General features: G+C 46.7%; 1 protein-coding gene across 5 annotated transcripts in view; it reads left to right on the top strand.

The window, feature by feature from the left end:
- Positions 1-24,834, top strand: part of SLC7A7 (solute carrier family 7 member 7) — a 37,804-nt gene that overhangs the window by 12,414 nt on the left and 556 nt on the right. For all 5 annotated transcript variants that reach the window (XM_027553327.1, XM_027553325.1, XM_027553324.1 and 2 more), the window contains 7 exons: positions 19,795-19,920; positions 20,960-21,104; positions 22,527-22,650; positions 22,891-22,994; positions 23,266-23,362; positions 24,102-24,251; positions 24,459-24,642. In XM_027553327.1, the coding sequence (XP_027409128.1) occupies positions 19,795-19,920; positions 20,960-21,104; positions 22,527-22,650; positions 22,891-22,994; positions 23,266-23,362; positions 24,102-24,251; positions 24,459-24,642 (930 nt within the window). The remainder of the gene's footprint in view (positions 1-19,794; positions 19,921-20,959; positions 21,105-22,526; positions 22,651-22,890; positions 22,995-23,265; positions 23,363-24,101; positions 24,252-24,458; positions 24,643-24,834) is intronic.

Below are 24,834 nucleotides of genomic sequence, written 5' to 3' on the forward strand. Positions count from 1 at the left end.
GAGGAAAATTTACTGAATGTGGTGGGTTCTGTAAAATATGGAGCTGAAAGCTAAGAGCCCTTCCTTCCCAGAGCTCACAGTCAGTGGACTGGAAGAGCAAAAGTAGTCAGTTGTATATGATGAGTGCTGGGAATGGGAGGAGTGGGCTAATGAGTTCTGGGAGTGGGAGATGAGATCCACTCTCAACACTGAAGGATGGAAAGAAGTCAAGGGGCCCATGAAACACCCACTCACCACAGTCCACAAGGCCAATGCCATCTGACAGTAACTTGCCTCAGACCTCTTGTCCCCACTCTCTGCTCCAGCTTCTGACCTTGCTTTTCTTCCAGTTTGCCTGGAACGTTCCTGCTTCAGGGACTTTGTACTTATTTTTCCTTTTTCCTGGAAGACTCTTCCCCCAGATACCCTTAGAATTTATTCCCTCACTCCATTCATGTCTTTGCACAAATATTACCTTGCTGAAGGCTTGCCTTGTCTAAAATGCTTACTCTCAGTCTTCTAGCTGGTTTATTTTTCTCTGTAGAGGTTTGTTTTATTTTTTGGTCGTGCAGTGAGGCATGCAAGATCTTAGTTCCCTCAAACAACAATGGAACCTGTGCCCCCTGCAGTGGAAGTGCGGAGTCTTAACCACTGGACCGCCAGGGAAGTCTCTTGTCTATAGACTCCTTACCACCTGACATTGATTATGTTTTTGCTTATTGTCTCTCTCCTTCTAGAGTATAAACATCATGAGAGTAAGGACTTGGTTTTGCTCACTACTGAGTCTCTGGCACCTTGATCAGTGCTGTGTACTGATGTCTGCTAGGTACTTAGTAAATATCTGTTAAGTGGAGAAGGGGCAAGGAATTCTAGGCACAGGGAAAGGCAATGTAAAGGGATAAGGTGAGAAGAAGTGTCGGGGTGTGGGGTATGTGTGGGCGACTTTGGGATGTGAGGGCACTAGGGGTGTAAGGGGTTAGTGCACAAGGCCAAACCTTCCTAGTAGGTTTAGATTTTCTTCCGAAGCATACAAGGAGCTGTTACAGGATTTGAAGGAGGAAGGGATGCAGTCGGGGTGGGACATAAGAGCAAGGCTGAAGGCAGAGACACGGGTTAGGAAGCTCTCTTAAGAGATCTAGGCAAAACTAGAAAAGCCTGAACTAGGGCAGTGGTAGGTGAGGTGTACAGGATAGATAGGAGAGTATTAAGAAATTATAACTTGTGCAACCAATAACTCTTACTGGAATGTCTAGCGTGAGAGGCAGGTGATGAGGAAAACATCCACAAGCCTGTGAGTCTGTGCCACAGGGGCTGAGCCTGTCTTATGATCCACTGTACACCCAACAGTGAAACAGAGAGGAGCTTGATACATACTTCTTTCAATGACGAGATGAGGTTTCTGGTTTGGGCAGCTGGTAGACAGTGGCATCACCTATGGGGAAGGGGAGGAGAGAATCATGTTGAAGTTGAAATTTACTTGTAAAATGGTAGGTGGATGTGCCCTTTGGGAGCTCAGGGAAGAGATGGGGCTGAGACTGAACATTCAGCAAATATTCACGAAACACTTGCCATTTCCCCAGCGTTGATCATTGTTTCTATGAAGGTCTCAGTGTGTGTTGTGCTTGTGTGTATACAGGATGGGTAACTCAAGATTACAATAGATCATGATAAGTATTGTGATTTTCAAGGCACAGGGAGCTACAGGAGGAAAACTGAACTAGCCTAGGGGTTTGAAAACTCTATAAAAGGAAGTTTAAACTGGCACCTAGATAAAGAAGAATTAACCAAGAGTAGAGAGGGAAGACGGAGAAGGCAATGGCACCCCACTCCAGTACTTTTGCCTGGAAAATCCCATGGATGGAGGAGCCTGGTAGGCTGCAGTCCACGGGGTTGCTAAGAGTCAGACCTGACTGAGCAACTTCACTTTCACTTTTCACTTTCATGCATTGGAGAAGGAAATGGCAGTGTTCTTGCCTGGAGAATCCCAGGTACGGGGAAGCCTGGTGGGCTGCCGTCTATGGGGTCGCACAGAGTCGGAAACGACTGAAGCGACTTAGCAGCAGCAGCAGCAGCAGAGAGGGAAGAGGGGCATTTCAAGCAGCAAGAACAGATGTATGAAACCCTGAAGACAAGAAAGGACATCTCTGAGACACTGAAAGGAGTTCAGGTTCAAGTTTTTTGTTTTTGTTTTGGCTGCTTGGCATATGGGAGCTTAGTTCCCTGACCAGGGCTCAAACCTGGGTCATCCTCTGCAGTAGAAGCTTGGAGTCTTTTTTTTTTTTTTTAATAAACTTTATTTGTTTACTTTTAAAAGATTTTTCTTTATGTATTTTTGGCTGCACTGGTCTTCGTTGCTGCACCCAGGCTTTCTCTAGTTTCTGTAAGCGGGGACTGTTTTTCATTGCAGTGTGCAGGCTTCTCACTGCGGTGGTCTGTCTGCCTGTGGAGCACAGGCTCTAGGTGTGAGGGCTTCAGTTGCCATGGTGCATGGCCTTAGTTGCCCCGAGGCATGTGGGATCTTCCCAGACCAGGGATTGAACCCATGTCCCTTGCATTGGCAGGCAGATTCTTAACCCCTGCACCACCAGGGGAGTCTCAGGGGTTCAGATATTGAGTTTAAGGTAGGAAATGTTGGCTTGTAGAGGTAGATGAAAGTCTTTCAGATAAGTTGTTCAGGTCTTTATAAACTGTTCCTGTTTTTATCACTGTGTAACAAACCACACAAAACTAAGTGACTTCAAACAGTCATTTTATTCTTTCATGGTTCTTCTCAGGAATTTGGAAAGAGCTAAGTGGGGGCATTTCTTTTCCATGGGGATGGTCTTGATCCCTGTCTCCTGTACAATGTCACGAACCTCATTCCATAGTTCATCAGGCACTCTATCTATCAGATCTAGGCCCTTAAATCTATTTCTCACTTCCACTGTATAATCATAAGGGATTTGATTTAGGTCATACCTGAATGGTCTAGTGGTTTTCCCTACTTTCTTCAATTTAAGTCTGAATTTGGCAATAAGGAGTTCATGTTCTGAGCCACAGTCAGCTCCTGGTATTGTTTTTGTTGACTGTATAGAGCTTCTCCATCTTTGGCTGCAAAGAATATAATCAATCTGATTTTGGTGTTGACCATCTGGTGATGTCCATGTATAGAGTCTTCTCTTGTGTTGTTGGAAGAGGGTGTTTGTTATGACTAGCGCATTTTCTTGGCAAAACTCTATTAGTCTTTGCTCTGCTTCATTCCGTATTCCAAGGCCAAATTTGCCTGTTACTCCAGGTGTTTCTTTACTTCCTACTTTTGCACACCAGTCCCCTATAATGAAAAGGACATCTTTTTTGGGTGTTAGTTCTAAAAGGTCTTGTAGGTCTTCATAGAACCGTTCAACTTCAGCTTCTTCAGCGTTACTGGTTGGGGCATAGACTTGGATTACTGTGGTACTGAATGGTTTGCCTTGGAAATGAACAGAGATCATTCTGTCGTTTTTGAGATTGCATCCAAGTACTGCATTTCGGACTCTTTTGTTGACCATGATGGCCACTCCATTTCTTCTGAGGGATTCCTGCCCGCGGTAGTAGATATAATGGTCATCTGAGTTAAATTCACCCATTCCAGTCCATTTCAGCTCGCTGATTCCTAGAATGTCGACATTCACTCTTGCCATCTCTTGTTTGACCACTTCCAATTTGCCTTGATTCATGGACCTGACATTCCAGGTTCCTATGCAGTATTGCTCTTTACAGCATCGGACCTTGCTTCTATCACCAGTCACATCCACAGCTGGGTATTCTTTTTGCTTTGGCTCCATCCCTTCATTCTTTTTTTTTTTTCATCCCTTCATTCTTTCTGGAGTTATTTCTCCACTGATCTCCAGTAGCATATTTGGCACCTACTGACCTGGGGAGTTTCTCTTTCAGTATCCTATCATTTTGCCTTTTCATACTGTTCATGGGGTTCTCAAGGCAAGGATACTGAAGTGGTTTGCCATTCCCTTCTCCAGTGGACCACATTCTGTCAGATCTCTCCACCATGACCCACCCATCTTGGGTTGCCCCACAGGCATGGCTTAGTTTCACTGAGTTAGACAAGGCTGTGGTCCTAGTGTGATTAGATTGACTAGTTTTCTGTGAGTATGGTTTCAGTGTTTTTGCCCTCTGATGCCCTCATGCAACACCTACTGTCTTACTCGGGTTTCTCTTACCTTGGGTGTGGGGTATCTCTTCACAGCTGCTCCAGCAAAGTGCAGCCATTGCTCCTTACCTTAGACGAGGGGTATCTCCTTACCGCCGCCCTTCCTGACCTTCAACGTGGGATAGCTCCTCTAGGCCCTCCTGCGCCTGCGCAGCCACGGCTCCTTGGACGTGGGGTTGATCCTCCCAGCCGCCGCCCTTAGCCTCGGGCGTGGGGGTGTGGGGTAGCTCCTCCAGCCCACTGACCTGGCCTCGGGCTTGGGGCGTGGGGTATCTCCTCCTGGCCAGTGCCCCTGACCTCGGACGCGAGGTAACCCCTCTCGTCGCCGCCCCTGACCTCGGACGCGGGGTAACCCCTCTCGTCGCGGCCCCTGACCTCGGACGAGGGGTAACCCCTCTCGTCGCCGGCCCTTACCTCAGATGCGGGGTAACCCTTCTCGTCGCGGCCCCTGACCTCGGACGCGGGGTAACCCCTCTCGTCGCGGCCCCTGACCTCGGACGCGGGGTAACCCCTCTCGTTGCGGCCCCTGACCTCGGACGTGGGGTAGCTCCTCTTGGCCGCCGCCCTTCGGGCATGGGGTCCTCCCGGCTTCTGCCCCTGACCTCGGACGTGGGGGTGCCTCCTCTCGGCCGTGCTTTAGCGCGCCCGTCGCCGCCGCCTGCGCTTTAGCGCGCCCATCGCCACCGCCTCCGCCTTACAAATAGCTGTGAAGAGAAGCGAAAAGCAAAGGAGAAAAGGAAAGATATAAACATCTGAATGCAGAGTTCCAAAGAATAGCAAGAAGAGATAAGAAAGCCTTCTTCAGCGATCAATGCAAAGAAATAGAGGAAAACAACAGAATGGGAAAGACTAGGGATCTCTTCAAGAAAATCAGAGATACCAAGGGAACATTTCATGCAAAGATGGGCTCGATAAAGGACAGAAATGGTATGGACCTAACAGAAGCAGATGATATTAAGAAGAGGTGGCAAGAATACACAGAAGAACTGTACAAAAAAGATCTTCATGACTCAGATAATCATGATGGTGTGATCACTGACCTAGAGCCAGACATCCTGGAATGTGAAGTCAAGTGGGCCTTAGAAAGCATCACTATGAACAAAGCTAGTGGAGGTGATGGAATTCCAGTTGAGCTATTCCAAATCCTGAAAGATGATGCTGTGAAAGTGCTGCACTCAATATGCCAGCAAATTTGGAAAACTCAGCAGTGGCCACAGGACTGGTAAAGGTCAGTTTTCATTCCAATCGTACAGAAAGGCAATGCCAAAGAATGCTCAAACTGCCGCACAATTGCACTCATCTCACACGCTAGTAAAGTAATGCTCAAAATTCTCCAAGCCAGGCTTCAGCAATATGTGAACTGTGAACTTCCTGATGTTCAAGCTGGTTTTAGAAAAGGCAGAGGAACCAGAGATCAAATTGCCAACATCCGCTGGATCATGGAAAAAGCAAGAGAGTTCCAGAAAAGCATCTATTTCTGCTTTATTGACTATGCCAAAGCCTTTGACTGTGTGGATCACAATAAACTGTGGAAAATTCTGAAAGAGATGGGAATACCAGACCACCTGATCTGCCTCTTGAGAAATTTGTATGCACGTCAGGAAGCAACAGTTAGAACTGGACATGGAACAACAGACTGGTTCCAAATAGAAAAAGGAGTACGTCAAGGCTGTGTATTGTCACCCTGTTTATTTAACTTCTATGCAGAGTACATCATAAGAAACATTGGACTGGAAGAAGCACAAGCTGGAATCAAGATTGCCAGGAGAAATATCAATAACCTCAGATATGCAGATGACACCACCCTTATGGCAGAAAGTGAAGAGGAACTGAAAAGCCTTATGATGAAGTGAAAGTGGAGAGTGAAAAAGTTGGCTTAAAGCTCAACATTCAGAAAACAAAGATCATGGCATCTGGTCCCATCACTTCATAGGAAATAGATGAGGAAACAGTGGAAACAGTGTCAGACTTTATTTTTCTGGGCTCCAAAATCACTACAGGTTGTGACTGTAGCCATGAAATTAAAAGACGCTTACTCCTTGGAAGGAAAGTTATGACCGAGCTAGATAGCATATTCAAAAGCAGAGACATTACTTGGCCAATAAAGGTTCGTCTAATCAAGGCTATGGTTTTTCCTGTGGTCATGTATGGATGTGAGAGTTGGACTGTGAAGAAGGCTGAGTGCTGAAGAACTGATGCTTTTGAACTGTGGTGTTGGAGAAGACTCTTGAGAGTCCCTTGGACTGCAAGGAGATCCAACCAGTCCATTCTGAAGGAGATCAGCCCTGGGATTTCTTTGGAAGGAATGATGCTAAAGCTGAAACTCCAGTACTTTGGCCACCTCATGCGAAGAGTTGACTCATTGGAAAAGACTCTGATGCTGGGAGGGATTGGGGGCAAGAGGATAAAGGGACGACAGAGGATGAAATGGCTGGATGGCATCACTGACTCGATGGACGTGAGTCTGAGTGAACTCCGGGAGTTGGTGATGGACAGGGAGGCCTGGCATGCTGCGATTCATGGGGTCGCAAAGAGTCGGACACGACTGAGTGACTGATCTGGTCTGAAGTGGGGGCAGTTCTGGCTTAGGCTCTTACTCTTACGTGATTGTAGTTAGATGGTGGCTTTCTCAAGTTGGGTTGGGGCTTTTCCCTGTGGTCTCTCTTTATGGACTATGATGAGCTTCCTCCCATAATGACAGCCTCAGCACAGTCAGACTGTTCTACTTGTGACCGAAGGCTTTAAGAATGAGTATCCAAGCAAGCAAAGTGGAAGTTGCCTTGCTTTTTATGACCTAGCCTCTGAAGTTGCATGGTATCCCTCCTGCTACAGTACTATGTGGGTAGAAACATTCACAGAATACCATCCAGTTTCCAAAGAAGAGGCACGGACCCTGTCTCTTGATGGGCAGAGTGTTAAAATCACAGTATATGAAAAGCACATGTGGATGGGAGATATTGCCTTGATATCTTTGGAAAACACAATCTATAGCACATGCTTTATTAAGGAGTTTGGTGAGTTGCCTCTTTTTTTTTTTTTTGATGTGGGCCATTTTTTAAAGTCTTTATTGAATTTGTTACAATGTTGCTTCTGTTTTATGTTTTGGTTTTTTGGCCACGGCTGTGAGGGATGTTAGCTCCCCAACCAGAGACTGAACCCATACCACCTGCATTAGAAAGTGAAGTCTTAACCACTGTATCACCAGGGAAGTCCTAAAAGTTAGGGAGAAATTACATCTTTTTCCTGGACCTTAGTTCCCCACCCAGGGATTGAACCCGTGCCCCTTGCATCAGAAGGCAGAGTGTTAACCTGTTAACCACTGGACCACTGGGAAAGTCCCTTAGTGGGCTTCTTCTAAGGCAATGAAAAACCTCTTTGGGTTTTCAAAGCAGGGGAGTGATATTTGTGATTTAGATTTTAGAACTTGTGATTTTTAGAAAGATTATTCTGACTTTGCAGGATGGAAAGCAGGGAGACCAGTTAGGAAGCTGTTGCCATGATCTTGAGAGAGATGAGAGATGATGAGGTGAGAAATGATGGTGGCTTGGACTGGAGTCATGTTTTAGGGATGAAGAGACTGGTTAAGACTTGGATACTGATTAGATACAGGTAGAGGTTGTCGATGATAAGATACTTCGATTTGGCATCTGGCTTGGGCAACTGGGTGAATGGTGTTGCCATTTACTTATGGGGGAGCACTGGAGGAGCAGTAGGTTTGCTGGAAATTGTTGGGATCAATTTGTGCCTGGTGATGCTGAGTAGGTGGTTGGATATTCATAGGTATCTGGAATCATGACAGTTGGGCTGGTGATATACTTTTGGGAATGCTCAATGTATAGTTGAAATCACATTAGGAGATGAGATTATCCTAGGAGAGAATAAGAAAGGGAAGAGAAAAGGGCTTAGGATATACTCTTAGAATTCTTCGAAGAGGAGAGCAATTTGAGGAGTCAGTGGCCGACAGTGTCCAATATGCTAAGAGGTCAAGCTAAATAGGAGCAGGTGGAGTTGAATTTATCAACATGAAGATCACTGGTGACTTTGGAGAGGGAACTTTCAGGGCAATGAGGGTAGAGTTAGATTTCAGACAGATGGTTTATTCATCCTGCAAGATTTATTGAGTATCTACTCTATGCCTAGTTCTGGGTTAGGGCCTGGGGATACAAGGATAAGTGTGACCCAGTGTCTACCCACACAGAGCTCACAGTTGACGGGAGAGACAGATATGTAAAGTGTTCAGAAGAAAGGCAGCGCTCCCAAGAGAGGTTGGTTTGCACTCAAAATTAGTCTTTTTTGGAGGAACTGTTAAGTAAGATAAGGAGCAGAACAGCATTAGACTTGGGAAGAAGGAAGTCAAGGAGCACTTTGGCAGTTTTTTCACTGGGGTCATGGAGCTGCATTGTGGAGACAAGGGCAGGTGAGGGAATGTAGGTGTGCTTTCTAAAAGATGGACTCTGCAGGCAAGAAGAGCAGTTGTTAGAGGCAGGGGCTCAGGCTGAGGGAGGAGCTTATGGGAAAGACAGGCCTGCCTTACGTTGGTTTGGAGGTATATTTCTCAACTTGGATAAAGTATTCTTAGCCTACAATGAGGTTTTCTTCATTGGAATGCTTGGGCGCCCAGAGTCAGCATCTCTGCCCCTTGAACCGTGCAGAGCATCCCCTCACCCCTTTAAGAGGTAGTGGTGCATGATGGGTAAGAGCACGGAATCAGGCAGGTTGAATTTATTAGCCTTGATTTCCTCATCTGTAGAATGGGATTCTACCTCTAGAAGCATGATGTATATTTCTACCATACTTTCATCCTTTTCATCAGTGACAATTTCGAGACAGCAAATAAAGATTTTACTTCTTTTGGGGTGGCATGTATTTCCTTTACAGGCATAATCTTCCTTTAAAGCTGCTGATGAACTAACTACAGCCCTAGATAAGCTAGTATTGCGAATAGATCTTGGAATCATTGACCGATTATTGCATAAATAAGTTGTTGGTATGCATGAGTGACTCCACTTATTGCTGATTTCATTGTTAGGGCAAATACACGGTGCTCCCTCTGCCAGGAATTCCGCCTCCCTTCCCTCAACCCCAGCATGGAGCCTCTACACTCAGTCCAGGTAGCAATGGCCCTGGTGTCTGCCTGAACCCACTTTGCTGCCCCAGAATGGGTGGGTTGCCTCTCAGTGACTTTCACAGCACCTGATTCTTGCAATTGTCCATGTTCACTTTTCTGGGAAGGCTGGAGACTGTTTTTATTTTTAATATTTTAAAAACTTATTTACTTGGCTGCGCCAGGTCTTAGTTGCACCATGTGAAATCTTCAGTCTTCCCCATGGCACGTGGGATCTTTAGTTGCGGCATGCAAACTCTTAGTTATGGCATGTGGGATCTAGTTCCCCAACCAGGGGTCGAACCCAGGCCCCTTGCATTGGGAGCGTGGAGTCCTAGCCACTGGACCACCAGGGAAGTCCCAGGGCCCTGGATCTTAAAAACAGAGTCTGCACAGCTTCTGGAATATAGTGGGTTCAGGCTCAACACATGCTTGTTGGATGGCTGGATCCATGGGGGAATGAATGGATGAGTGGATGAATTCTGAGTTCTGAAGGAACCTTGCTGTCCTGTCTAGGGTGCTATAAATGGTTACTTTTCCCAACCAGATGGGTGTACATTTGGTCCCTCCTGAAACTAATTACTCTGGCTTCTAGGAGCTCTTTGAGGATTGCTCCAGTTCTTTGCAGCCAGAAGCCCTGATACCCCAGAGGGCAATAGTCCCACCCCCTGGCCCACATCCTTGCATGCAAATAGAGCATATGGTATAGTGGAACGTGTACAAGCCTTGGAGCTGGCCAGTGAGTAGCCTCAGTTCCCTCAATTGTAAGCTGAAGATAGTAAACCTACTCTGTTTGATTAAATTGGATAATGTATGTAACAATGTTGGGATTTCTTGGTGGCTCAGACAGTAAAGAATCTGCCCGCAATACAGGAGACCTGGGTTTGATCCTTGGGTCAGGAAGAGCCCCTGGAGAAGCAGCCCACTCCAGTACTCTTGCTTGGGAAATCCCATCAACAGGGGAGCCTGGTGAGCTGCAGTCCATGGAGTCGCAAAGAGTTGGATACGACTGATCAACTCACACACATGCACACATGTAAGAATGTGAGTGACCCAACACATAATTGTCAGTCAAAAATGGTATCTATTGCTGCAAGTTATACGCACAGTCATATACATCTTATTAATTTCTAAAACCTTGACTTTCTGTATTCTGTCTTTAGATGATTAAAAGCAGTTTTAATCTTAAGTAGCTTAGAGATCAGCAGGGATGGCTGAGACTCCTCTTCCTCTTTGCGGGGGAGGTGGAGGTGGCGTTGTTAGGATGAGGTGTCCAGAAACCCAGCTCCACATGGCTGGCTGACTGCCCTGACTGACTGCCCTTTCTTTGGAGCCAATGTGCTTTGGTCCATTGTTTATTTATTTATTTTGATTTCTGGCTTTTGGGAGTTCCCCACGCAGGGATTGAATCCGGGTCAGGGCACTGAAAGTGCTGAGTCCTAACCACTAGACCCCCAGGGAACTCCCTGCTTTGGCCCATTGTTAGCAGCCCTGGATGCTTCTGCTCCTGTTTTGCCTACACTCACCCTCCCTTTGACCTAGTTTTTTTGGTCTAGATCCTTGCCTTTGGTCAATGGGATGGTTTATCTCCTGTGTGTTCTGTACTGGTCAGCTAGCAGCACACATGTGCGGCTGGAGGGGGAGCTGTGAACAGACTGCTCTTTAGTATCAGGTAGTCTTGGTGTCCCTGATGCTTGACCCTTGTGATTTGTGTGTAGTAAGTGCTTTTCTCAAGAGGAAAGGGTTATATGTATGCATATAGCTGATTCCCAGGTGGTGCTAGTGGTAAATGCAGGAGACATAAGAGATGTGGGTTCGATCCCTGGGTTGGGAAAATCCCCTAGAGGAGGGCACGGCAACCCGCTCGAGTATTCTTGCCTGGAGAATCCCATGGACAGACGAGCCTGGTGGACTACAGTCCATGGAGTCCCAAAGAGTTGGACATGACTGACATGACTTAGCAGCAGCAGGTGCTTTTCAGTGAATGTTGGCTGGAGGAATAAACAGAAGGTCCAGCTCCATGTTCATCTTGGCAGAGAAGGGCATTGCCTGCTCTTGGCTCTCAGGGTGCTGGTGGGGCAGATGGCTGCTGTGGGCTGAGGGGAGGGTGACTGCTTGAGCTGCTTGTGGACTCCTGAGGACCTCAGATCTCTGAGAGCTTTGGCCCCTGCCCTCGGGCAGCTTCTTCTGGTACCAGAACCACTGACTTCATGTCCTTGCGGCTAATGAGGTGGAACAGCCAGACACTGGGCCCCCAACTGCCTATTGCCCTTTGAACTTTCTACTTGGAAGCTGGTTGCCTCTCCCAGAGGGGTTTTCCATTGTACATTAAGGGAGAGGAAGCTTACAATTCATGTTCCACATTGACAGCAACACAGGGACTAGAGTCGTTCTGGAAGGGCGTCACCATGGACCTTGGAACAGACTCATCACCAGCAGGGAGGGCGGTGGGGCTCTGTGCTGGCCTGAGCCCCAAGGCTTTTCAGGGGTTCACCTTTATCTTTTTTCCTGTTCTCTTTCTTTCTGTCTCAGAAGAGGTTAAGGAAATGGCCTAGAGGAGGCTGGTAAAGGAGCTTGGGCCCCAATCTCAGCTGAACATTGGAGTCACCAAGGGGGTTTAAAAAAACATTCATGGCCCCTTCCTCTCCCTCTCTTCTTCATCAATCAAATAACTCTGAACCACTGGGTAGAAGAATGGGAATAGACTTGGAGGACAAGGCTTGAGGAAGCAGAAAGTTGCTGCTGAGGAGAACTAACTGGGGCCTTGGGAAGAGAGGTTATCAACTGGCAGCTTTAGAATCACCTGGGGAGCTTTAAAAACATACCGATGCCTGGGCTCCACTCCAGAGCCTGGCTTCTTTGGCCTGGGTGGGGCCTGAGCACTGGACTTTGTTAAAGCTTGTCAAGTGATGCCTGTGTGGAGCCAGGAGAGCTGAGCTAAGCAGTGAGGGTTTGGGCTTGCCTTGATCTGGGTAGTTCTGTATGTGATGATTTTGTTTCATGAGCTAAGGTAGCCTGAGGCAAGCAGATAACCAGGCTCCCCCAGGGGACCCCCATCTCAGCCCTTCTGAGAATTTCAGAGGTGGAGACCCAGAGCTGTAGGTTCACATTTCTTGGGCCATTCTGATGCTCACTCGGGCTTGGTGTCCCGTTTCTTAGAACCTGAACTGGACCTAGCTGAGCAAACCAGTAAGAATCCAGTTCACCAGGACTCACTAGCTTCAAGATGAGAGCTGATGGAGTGGTTTAATAGGCGAGCCTGCCAGTTTGCTTGCTCTATTGGGTGGTGCGGAGCCACAGCGACTGAAATGCTGAGTCCAGTAGGCAGAGTGGGAGGATCTGATCGAGTGACCCATGGGGTTTATGCTCTGTGTGTCTTCCTGCCAGATGCTGTCACACATGATGCTGCAGTAAGCAAAATTTCTGTAGCCTGTAAAGGTAAAAGAGTCTGAGGGTCATCTGTTATCTGGGAAATACAGCGGCTCCTTGGAAGGAAGAAATAACCCATCAAGGAAGCTAAGAAGAAAAAGGGATTTTTGAGATCCAGAGAGAGTCCTAAACCACCATCAGACAACAAAAACCAAAACCAGCAGTGGTGGGACTTCTGGGGGTCTGGGGGTTAGGACTTGGTGCTTCCACCGCCATGGCGCTGGGTTTAATCCCTGGTTGGGAAACTAAGAATCCCGCAAGCCATGTGGCACAACCAGAAAACAAAACAAAAAACAAGCAGTAGAGAGAAAAGAGGGAAAACTTGAAATGTCTGGCTTAGGGCAGCAGATCTGAGGTTTTTTTGGAGAGCTTACATCTGGTCCTCCTGAGGACACACGGTGGTAGAGTACCCTGGAGGCATCTGGGGTTTGCAGGTCTGGATGTTCCACCTAAGGGGCTAGGCTGCTCTGTAGCAGTTGACTGACTACACACAGCCTGGCCTAATGCAGAGATGGGTGGTTTTTCTCGAGGACCATGTGACAAAGAGCTTGCTCACCCCAGTTAAGCCCAGGGACTGCTATCCTGCTGATGACCGCTGAGGAATGAATAATTTCACCAGTCAGAAGACATGTGAGATGTGTCACCACTGACTTTGAAGTTTGAGATAGCAAACTGAGTGGCAGGTGGAATCTTCATCTCTGTCATTTGAAGGCTGTGAATGTGGAAGAAAAAGAACACGGAACTGAGTGCTGAAATGTAAATGCTAAGACACCCAGAAAGAGACACTCTGGTGAGGAGCAGATTTCATAGAGATTGGGAGAGGTACATTTAATAAAACTTTAAACTGAAATTTTAGAGGAAAGGAGAAAAACACACAGATAAAAGTATTCATCTGGGTATTTTGGAGGCTATGATATATTATAGGGAAAGAAGAATAAAGGTGAAAAGTTGCTCAGTAATGCATTTGTAGAAGCTAGAAGACTGGGAGTGATGCTTTTGGACTCATCAGCATTCAGTGAGGCGAATAAATACATTTGCTTTTTACTTTTACTGCGGGAAGAAGCAATTTCATATTTGATAAGAATATGACAGTGAAAGAGCACGTGTGTATGCTCAGTTGTATCCGCCTCTTTGAAACTCAATGGACTGTAGCCCACCAGACTCCTCTGTCCATAGGATTTTTCAGGCAAGAATACCTGAGTTGCCATTTTCTCCTCCAGGGGATCTTCCCAACCCAGGGATCAAGCCCACGTCTCCTGCTTTGGCAGGAGGTTCTTTACCCCTGAGCCACCTGGGATGCATACCTTGTTCAAAAGTGATGGACCTGTAGAAGAGCTGAGACTGCTGTAGTATATCAAAGAGAGGTACTTGTATGAGGATCTGCTGTAATAAGGGGTGCCTGCTCCCTCTGGGATTGATTGCAGTGAGAGGGAAATTTCAGGACCAAGATTCAGAAACCTCTGGAGAGGATTTTCCCTCTCCGTTTTCACTTTCCCCACAATGTAATGGACAATACTGTCTCTATTGCTTCCAGTTCTCTCCCCACAGGAGGGCTGCTCCTCACAAGTAAGCAGGAGAAGTCTCTTTCTTCCTCATACAGATATGTGGCCCATCTCTTAGAAAGGGTGCCAAGGGCCCGCCCTCTGTTAATCCTGTCTGCTTGCCATGGGAGGAATTACTACATGGTGCTATTAGAGGGCTCTTGGGTTTTACCTAGGAATTTCTGCTGAAGGTTTCCCTTAGGAAAGAGCATGGAAATAAACCCCTCACCCTAAAGGAAGAAGCATGGTAAAGAGAACAAGAGGACAAAAGCAAAAAGAAGTGGGAATGATGTAATTGTGGGAGTATACTGCACAGCATCAGATGAGAATAAATATTTTGCTTTCCTCTTAAGTACAAATCATAAAATTTGTACAAAAGGAAGATATGGTAGCAATGGAAACTTCAATTCCCTGAGCTTCTTTGGCTAAAATCAATTGCTTTCTATCAGAAGCAGTACTTCTCTACATTAAAAAAACGATTTGTTGTGGAAATTTTCACATATACAAAAGTAGAGCAAATTATACAATGAATTCTCAGGGTTCAAACACCAGATCAGTGACTGTCACCACTGTTTTATCATTGTCTATGCTCCACCCAGTCTTTTATCACCCACCACTAGATATTTAAATCAAATCCAAGACATCAAGGTATGTAGTCCATAAAGACTTCAATGTGAATATATAAAGGATAAAGATTAATTATTATTTTCTATAACCAGGAGAAATGTGGAATCCTTGTGAGGAAGTGACTATGCCTTCTCAGAGTTGGTACTTCCCAGAAAAAAAAAAATGCTAAATTTCCTCCAAAATGTACTCTAAATTTTAGGCAAAGAGATTGCAGGAAAATTCAGGGCAAGGAATTATAATTTTATAGCCAGGGATTTAAAAACAAGAAAGAGCAGGAGTGTCTTCTGATAAAATAGTGACATTATCTTTTTTAGGAAGAATAGGAGAATCATCCAAAGAAGATGATGTGGTTGAACTCACTGATTTTTGATGACTTCAGATTTTTAGAAACAAGATATACAAGAGATAATGAGAGATGACATAATCAAGACTAAATAAATATAGGAGTGGCCCAGACCTGTGAGGAAAGTGTCCTGAAGGTTAATAAACTAAGACCTGAAGAAGTGACTAAGGTCAACAAAAGGTTCTGAGAGCAATGCTCAGAGTCAGAAGAGCAGGAGAAAGGCTGGATGCCCTGGGTCACTTAGATCTGTGACAGTAGATGGTAGAGAGAAAGGAGACACCACAGTCCCACTTTTTCTCTAACTTTACCTGCAGAAGAATTGCTTACCTAGGAAAGGGTTCAATAAAAACCCAACAAGCCAATAGATCTAGGCCAACAAAGAAACAAGACCAAGAGAGTTGAGGAGATAGTAATAAAGCATGTCATTGCTTTAAATGTTTTTAACTACCCACTTACAATGGACATGAACTTGGGCAAACTCTGGGAGACGGTGAGGGACAGGGAAGCCTGACGTGCTTCCGTCCATGGGGTCGTGAAGAGTTGGACATGACTTGGTGACTAAACAACTACCCCCTTCAAGCAAATGGAAAGGATTTATAATTAGTTGTGATGACAGTGACCACTAGGCATCTCCAGGATCTTGGAGAATAGGAAGGGTGTAAAAAGGAAGCTATTGAGTGATGTATTAGTTTCCTATTGCTGTTGTAGCAAATTGCCACCTATGTAGTGGTTTAAAACAACACAAATTTATTATTTCACAGTTCAGTAGGTCAGAAGTCTGAAATGAGTCCCACTGAGCTAATGTCAAGGTGTCAGTGTTGCTGTGTTCCTTTCTAGAGGCTCTAGGGGAGATTCCATTTTCTCACCTTTTCTAGCTTCTAGGGGCTGCTCAGATTCCTGGGCTCATGACCCCCTTCCATCCTCAAAGCCAGCAGTAGCTAGTCAAGTCTTTCTCACTTCGGAAGTCTTTTGCTGACTCTTCTGCTTCTCAGGGTCACTACTATGCCCACCACAAGTGATAACCTGGCTTTCCAAAAAAAAGAGAAAGAAGTGGATTCTGAGCATTCTGTGCTGGTAATCTGAGGTTGATTCCTGCCCAAATTCTAGGCTCATCTGTTAAAACTGGTTAGCAAAATATGAAGGGAAGAAAGGGAGATCTTTAATAACCTGGATGGATTTGCTAAAAGCAAGCTAACCTCAATTTTAATTTTTTATTCAAGTGTATATATAGAGAAGAAACAGTGCACATTTTATAAGTGTACAGCTTGATGTGTGCTCAGATTGTAGAAAGCAGCCCCCTGAACCTTTCTTGTGTTCAAGTCACTTCCCCCATGCTCACTGTGCACAATTTCTAGTAGCATAGATTAATTTAGCCTGTTTTTATGTAAATGGACGCAAAGGGTATGTCCTCTCGTGTCTGGCTTGTTCACTTAATGTTCGTGAAGTGTATTCCTGATTTTGTCTGTGGTTGTAGATGATTCATTTTTATTGCTGTGTGGTATTCCATTGTATTCATTTAGCTATTCTACTCTTGATTGGCATTTGAGTTGTTCTGTTCTGGATTAGCCCATGCAGGTACTCTCCTTGCTTTTAGTTCTAGAGTTGACGCTGGGCCTTATTGCTGGAACTGGCCTCCCTCTCTAGGTGTCCATGGAGACTAGGTTTCACGCCCATTAAGGAGCATCTCTTTAGAAATTATAGGAGTGACTTCTTCACAGTTGCTTGTTCCTCGAAAGCAGGGGTCAAAGCAGAAATGGAGGTGCACCTGAGTCAAGGGTCCGAGGTGATTTTCAGGCCATCTTCCTGTGGACTTGGCCCAGCACTGGGTGGAGACTGAATTGTACCTAGGAGGGTAGGGCATCCCTGATCCTTGAGGTTAAATGCCCTTGTCCTTATATTATCCTAACCCCAGGCCCCACCCCACCCACTTCCCTGCCTCTGAAGCAGGAGGTCAGGCTCCACTTCAAGAACAGTGCACTTGGCTGGGCTCCGGGGCCACCGGTCAGCTGTATCCGCTGCGGGTGGGGACGCTCAGTCAGCACTGCTGCCTGCAGGACCCGTTTCCTGCTCTCATGGCCAAGAGGCCCTGGAGGCAGCTGAGCGCTGGGGAAGATGAGGGCTGGCGCTCTGTCCAGAGGATTCCCTTCTTCATTCAAACGGAGCCTCCCATGCTCAATATAGAGAGCAGATCAGGGGGTGATGGTGGGTCCGTGGCTGAGAACAAAGGCTCAGGGGTCGGGGAGGAGGAAACACTGGTAGTCAAAGGAAGGCTATGAATGGATGGATATGGAAGTAGACTAGAGAAGCTGTAGGGATTAAAATGTAAGCGATCCCTGTATTTTCTTTTCAGAATTTGCTGTAGCAAAGGGTAATGGGTTGGCTTTTCCCTGTCCAGCTCCCTGGACAGAGCTGAGAACAGAACCTTGTGGCACGTGGGTACAGACTGATTCAGAGCTAGAGCCAGTCCCCGCCCATCCCAGTTTGGTGCTGGCACCCTGGTGATGCTGAGGGCTAACCATGAATTTTTTTTTTTTTAATAAAAAAATGTCTGTGTTGGGTCTTCGTTGTTGTGTGTGGGGGCTTCTCTCTAGTTATGGTACTCGGACTTACTGCCCTGAGGGATGTGGGATCTTAGTTGCCCAACCAGGGATCAAATCCACATCCCCTGCATCGGGAGGCAGATTCTTAACCGCTGGACCACCGGGGAAGTCGCTAACTGTGAATTTTAATTATGGGATCCTGTTCCTTTGTGAATGTGGCAGCTCCAGTTGTCCTGGTGTTTCTAATCCAGCCTGGCTTAAGTTATATTTGTGTGTCAGTAGCAGAGCCTGAGGGTAAGGGGTGGAGGTTACAAGATGGGGAGAAGTGGCATGAGGGCTGCTGAATGGCTGGAGGCAGACGCCAGTGAGGAGTGAAGGATGAGTGACTGGCTGAGGAGGATCAGCAGATCTGAAAGATTTGGCCATCTTGTGGGGGTGCTTGTGGTGACTACACATTCGTGTCTTTAATTATTAACTTAACACTGCATTGGCCTGGAGTTATGGGTGCATTTTTGCCCAGCCCTGTGATAAGGTTTGGTTGTTCATTGTCTTATTAGGCAGAAAGCCCTAATGTTTGTTTGGGACAGGAAAGCCCCCTTTCTGGAAGAACAGAAAGAGACTTAGGCAGTGAGGGAGGGGGAGACAGAAGGTGAGACGGCTTGGTTGCTCTTTCCTGCCCCTCAGGAGGAAGTAGTCCTGGGCCAGAGTGTGTTGAGACCAGGACACAAAAAACCAGGATGGCTGGGGACCCTAAAGCCCACACCACCGCCAGAAGGGAGACAGGGAGTCCCTGGGGCTGAGCTGGGGGCCAGAAGCAGGCAGGCCCAGTGCTTTCTCTCTGGGAAGGCAGCCCTCCTCCTGGTGCCCCAGTTGCTGAGCTGGGAAGGAGGAGCAGTACCGGGATCTGCTGTACCGCAGCAGGAGAGCTACAGGGTATGTGCCTACCTGCTTGTTTAAGAGGTTCGGGGTGTGGGTTGAGGGACATTCTGCTGAATTTCAGAATTGTTTCTTTTGATTTCCCCCCCTCCCCCTCCCCCCTGCCACCCCAGGCCACATCCTGGGGCTACTGGTTGACCTCACAGCCTGTGTGGGCTTCTGCTCTAGAATTTCTTCTTCTGAAGTAGCAGATTATAGGTTTTATTGTGGGAGAGGGATAGTGGATTTCTCTGATATTCTGATGGAAGTTATGGACCCGTTTTCTTAGAAAAATGCATATACTTTGGACATATGAACATAACACTTTACAGAGAATTCCAGGCCTTGTGGAAGCCCTAGGTTAAGAACCCTGGCTCTAAGGGCAATCCATGAACTTTGCTGGAGCTCTTCCAGGTAAAGAGTTTGCCTCTACCCCAGGGTGGAAGGACTTGAGGAATGGCCATGGCTCTGACTTGCATTGTCCAGTCAGGAAAAATGCCCCCTTCCTTTGTATAGGAACCTGTTTCAAGAATCTTTCCAAGCGTGAAAACAAGCAGCTGAACGGGCCAGCAGAGGCAGGAAGTCTGGACTCCAGCCTAATCCTGGTCACACATCCTGACCTGCTGGTCCAGACACTGGATAAGTTACAGCAAGGCTCATCAAGGTTAACAGTGATCCACAGCATGAGAGTGTTTATTCCTGGGCCCACATAAGGGGCTACGGGGCTGGAGATGGGGAGAGATTGTGACTTTTCAGAGCCAACAGCCAGAATACATCACTAATCCTGTTCCGCCGCCAGTTGCCTCCTATTGCTGTGAGCACATTTGTGTGTAAGCAGATCCAGTCACTTTGTATCTCTTAAGTGCTGAGAGTGTGTGTGTGTGTGTGTGTGTGTGTGTGTGTGTGTGTGTGTATTGCTGTGCACCCAGGTGCTCAGCAAGTGCCTTTGAATGATAATGGTGAGGAAATTTTGGGCAGAGGTTTCCAGTGCAGAGCAGGTCAGAGCCTAAACACCTCTGTCTTTGGCCAAAGGGTCTGTTTTTGTGATGGGTACTAGAAAAATCGCTTGGGGTGTCTAAGGCCCTCTGGATGGTAGGGTCAGTCACCAATCAGCATTATTTTTCTTTCAGGTCTCTTAACCTTCATTAACTGTGCCTATGTCAAGTGGGGAACCCTGGTACAAGATGTTTTCACCTACGCTAAAGTATTGGCACTGATCGCCATCATCATCGCAGGCATTGTTAGACTTGGCCAGGGTAAGAAATAATAGTAACAGCAACTCATGTTTGTTAAGCATTTTCCACGAGCTGTACTCTTCTAAGTAGCCTTTGTGCATGATTTCATTTAATAGGTACTGTTACTATTTCCTTTTATTTAGGCCATGCCCCACAGCTCGTGGGATCTTAGTTCCTCCACCAGGGATTGAACCTGTGCCCTCTGCAATGGAAGCTGAGTCCTAACAACTGGACTGCCAAGGAATTCTCTAAAGTCCCTAGCTTAAGTGCATGCTGGGTGCTCAGTCCTGTCTCTTTGTGACCCTATGGATTGCAGCCCGCCGGGTTCCTCTGTCCATGGGATTTTCCAGGCAAGAATACTGGAGTGGGTTGCCATTTCCTTCTCCAGGGGATCTTCCTGACCCAGGGATCGAACCTAGGTCTCAGGCAGATTCTTTACTATCTGAGCTACTAGGGAAGCCCCAGCTTAAATAGTGGAGCTGAAATTTGTACCAGGCAGACTGACCCCCAAACCTGTCCTGTCGTGTCTATGCATGTTGCCTCCCAGGGGAGGTTGATCTTGAGCCAGCTTTTGCAGATTGTCGAGCCCAGTGCTGTGGCAGTGACTGTTCTCCCCCTGGGAGTGGGCATGGGCAGAAATGAACCTGTGGCACCCACTCCTCACCCAGTTTCCAGATGTGAACGCCTATAACTGCTCTGTTGACTGGGCACACTGATCCCTGCCCATCCTCCACTCCGTGTCAGCTGTGTGGTGTTAGGAGGGGAGCAGACAGAACTGCATCACTCCTGTTCTCTAGCCCTTGTGCTCTGTTGTTCTTTACCCTAGAAATTCACCAGGGTCCTTCCTGCTAGGATCCGGGTGCTGATCCCTGCAGTCTGGCCCATTTCTGTAGGTGTCTCTCTTCTGCTCCCCATTCTTTCACTGGTACCCTTACTGCTAAGGTGTTCGAAACCACAGGCATTCTATTATCGTCGTATTCTTCCTCTCCTTTACTGAATCACCTTGTAGTTGGGGTATAGGCCACTAATCCTTCTGCCTTCTGTGTTCTCTGGGTTCCAGGAGCCTCGACTCACTTTGAAAATTCCTTTGAGGGTTCATCATTTTCAGTGGGTGACATTGCTCTGGCACTGTACTCGGCTCTGTTCTCCTACTCTGGCTGGGACACCCTCAACTATGTCACTGAAGAGATCCAGAACCCTGAGAGGTAGGTACTTCACTCTCAACTTTCCATAGCGATGACAGCTGTCATTTACTGAACTCCTACTATGTGCTGATGGCATACAACTGGTCAGTTTTGTCAGCATCATTTTGACAGGCCTGAGGCTGGACAAGTAACTGGGCTTTCCATGATCACAGTGACAGGGCTAAGAGGTGAACTTTCTTATACTAAAAAATTTTACAGGGCTTTTCACATTTGTTCTTGCATTTCTGCATTAATCAAAGTAGGCTGTATCATGTGTTTGTGTTTTTTTAAATTAAAAAAAGACTTTCCTTGATAGATTTTCACTCACCCTTATTCCTATGTGTATAACTTCAGGTCACAGACTACCAGAAACCTTTTCCTTCTGATCCCATGTTTCTCAAATTCCTAAGTGACTTAGGAATTTGTTTGTTTCAGGACACCACTGAATTGTCCTGTAGTCACAGAGAGTGACAAGAACACTGGGCAGGGAGTCAGAGGGCCGGGACTTGTCTCTCCACTGATTCGTTGGGTGACCTTGAGGGAATTCACTGCCATCTCTGCCTGCTCCCGATCTATAACTGAGGGGGTTGAACTATATGACTTTCAGAGCCTTTCCTGGCTCTAAAATTCAGTGACTCTAGGAACTAAGATTTGCCAGGAAATGAGGTTTCTGAAATTCTTAAGTTAAAATAATAATAAACTCCTTTTGGCTTTGAAAAACAAGAGTATTCTTGATATACATCTAGTGTTGCAACCCTGGGAGCAGACAATAGCTGATGGAGGCCTGGGTGGTGCTTCCACCTACTGGACAGAAGCTGAATGACTTGAATATTTGCCCCTCTCTACCCCAGCCCCGCTCCAAGTCTCACCGCAAAGAACATTTATAAAGATCACGGCTTATTTTGGGCCAGAGGGACTATACGCTGTCTTGGCCAAGGGCTAGGGTAGCACTCAAGGTTCTCAAACTGACTAAGGGAGTGGGGTGGGCATATTTCTGATTGCTCGTTCAGGTGTACGTATTGTTATTACTGAGGGCCTGTCTTACTCTCTAGAGAGATTAGATTTCACAATTTCCCTCCATAATTTCTTTTCTATTTAACCTTAAGACAAACTTTCCAGTGTTGATAATCTTGGAGAAGGAAGCCTGATACTAAGAAACCTCGAGTAAAACAAAACCTTCCCATGCTATTATCACACCGTGACATGGTTATTTGTTAATCCTTTCCCCTTTTTTGTGTGTGTAGGCCTTTCTCTGAATCTGATATTTCTTCCACCTGACGCTCTTTAGTTCTTGAGTTTAAGCCACTCTCCAACTTAAAGGCAAAAGCACTGGGGACTGCCTTGGAGGCCCCAGCCCTGGATTGGTGCGGGCAGTCTAAGAATCAAAGGACAATGGGGCTGAGACTGTGGGACTGATGGATGTACTGTTCTGTTTGGCTGCAGGAATCTGCCCCTCTCCATTGGCATCTCCATGCCCATTGTCACCATCATATACATCCTCACCAATGTGGCCTATTATACTGTACTCAACATGAGGGACATCCTGGCAAGCGATGCTGTTGCTGTGGTAAAGGATTTTCACTAGAAGGGTGAGGGTGTGTTTATGGGCTCTGGGGTATGATGTCGCTCCTCAGAGTCCCAGAAATCCGGTAGTCCTTGGAATACGCTTAGGGCACTGGGCTTGTCAGGTCCTGTTAGCCATGCTATGTAAGAAGGGTTGGGTTGCCAGCAGAGGGACCAGGGGGCATGCTCTTCCTTGCCTTCCATCTCTGTTGGCTAATGACTCCTCTCCATTTCTTCCCCTTAGACTTTTGCAGACCAGATTTTTGGAATATTCAATTGGACCATTCCGTTAGCGGTTGCATTATCCTGCTTTGGTGGCCTCAATGCCTCCATCGTGGCTGCGTCTAGGTATGAGTGTCTTCTTTTACTGAGGAGTATTGTGAAGAGATATGGCAGGGCCAGACTTACAGGATCCACTTGAGTCACCATGCTCCCTAAATGATAGTCAACCCTTTGGCCTCGTTCCCATCAGCAGCCTCCAGTGCTCACACGTCTTGGTATTCAACTTCTTTCCAAATTAATCAAACCCTTTTGATGGAGGGAAGGACTTGTGGCACATGAACCCGGCCACACCCATGCTCCCCAGGTTTTTCAGCCTCTCCTATCTTACCCCAAATAGGCTTTTCTTTGTGGGCTCAAGAGAAGGCCATCTCCCTGATACCATCTGCATGATTCATGTGGAGCGGTTCACACCGGTGTCAGCTCTTCTCTTCAATGTAAGTGATCTCAAGGTTGGGCTGAAAGCCAGGTAATGGGGAAGCTTTAGTAACAGTAGATACAATTGTTCTAGCTTCCAAGAAGCTCTAAATATTCTAATAGAAAAACTATCAGCAGACCGTTCACCATGGGCAAGGCACTGTGCTAACTGCTGCGGTGGTTCTGAAGAGAATCCACCTTCTCTAACGAATGGTGGCCTCGTCGTCTAGGGTGAGGCATAATAGTCATGGAATACACTGTAATGGCTGCTGTGGCAGATAATGATGTAGTGTCTATGGGGAGAAATGGTCATTTCTGTAGGGGTAGAAGTGAAAGACAGACTTTGGAGAATTTGAAATGGGTCTTCAAAGTTTAGGGTTGCAAATATTGATGGGCTTTAGGTTAGAAAAATGGCATCAGCAGTCTGGAGGTGTGGAGTTGAGTAGTAGAAAGTAAAAGCTGGACGTATAGGTTGGAGCCATTCTGGAGAGGTTCTGGGGCAAAAGCTATTTGAGGAATTGTTTCGAGCTGTGTTGTATAGAGGATTAAGCTGGCAAGGATTTGAAGAATGGGCTGAAAAAGGCTACTGACTTGATAGGAAATGAATGAAGTTAAGGTGGCAAATGGGGTGGGAACAGAAAAGGACAGTTGGAGAAACTGAGGACTTAACAAGGGGGGTGGATCTGTGGGATAAAGGGGACTGGAAACTGCTTTGCATGACAGAGGCTGACAGGAGCTGACGTGGGCTTGTGCCTACAGGGTCTCATGGCGTTGATCTATTTGTGTGTGGAGGACATCTTTAAGCTCATTAACTACTACAGCTTCAGCTACTGGTTCTTCGTGGGGCTCTCTATTGTGGGTCAGCTTTATCTGCGCTGGAAGGAGCCCAACAGGCCTCGTCCTCTCAAGGTAATTCCTCTCCATCCCACATTTGCTGCACCTGCTCCAGGGATTCTGACACCTACTTAGAAACCTTGGCCCAGAACTGTGGGTGGTACTCATTGAAATGAAGGGGATGACAGGAAGGCTCAGCACTCTGCTCTACGGGAGTGGGGGGTTATTGTGGCTGTCCACCCTGACCTGTTTAACCTCCAATTGTTTCTTCTGGGCCCTCAGCTCAGCCTGTTCTTCCCCATTGTCTTCTGCCTCTGCACCGTCTTCCTGGTGGCTGTTCCACTCTACAGTGATACCATCAATTCTCTCATCGGCATTGGCATTGCTCTCTCAGGCTTGCCCTTTTACTTCTTCATCATCAGAGTGCCAGAACACAAACGACCTCTTTGGCTCCGCAGGATTGTGGGTAAGCCTTGGATCCTTAAGTCAGCTCAGCTGTTGTACAGCTTAGGCTTGGTTTTTTTTTCTTTTGCAACTCTTACTCTCCCAAGCCACCTCTGCCATAGCTCCTACCTGTTGTTGAAGTTTAACTGAAATTGTCCCCTTGGGCCCAGCCCCACTCAGTGCCACTTGGACTCAGTCCAGTTGACTTGACTTC

The sequence above is a fragment of the Bos indicus x Bos taurus genome, chromosome 10, assembly GCF_003369695.1.
Source record: "Bos indicus x Bos taurus breed Angus x Brahman F1 hybrid chromosome 10, Bos_hybrid_MaternalHap_v2.0, whole genome shotgun sequence".
In the NCBI taxonomy this organism is placed as follows: Eukaryota; Metazoa; Chordata; class Mammalia; order Artiodactyla; family Bovidae; genus Bos; species Bos indicus x Bos taurus.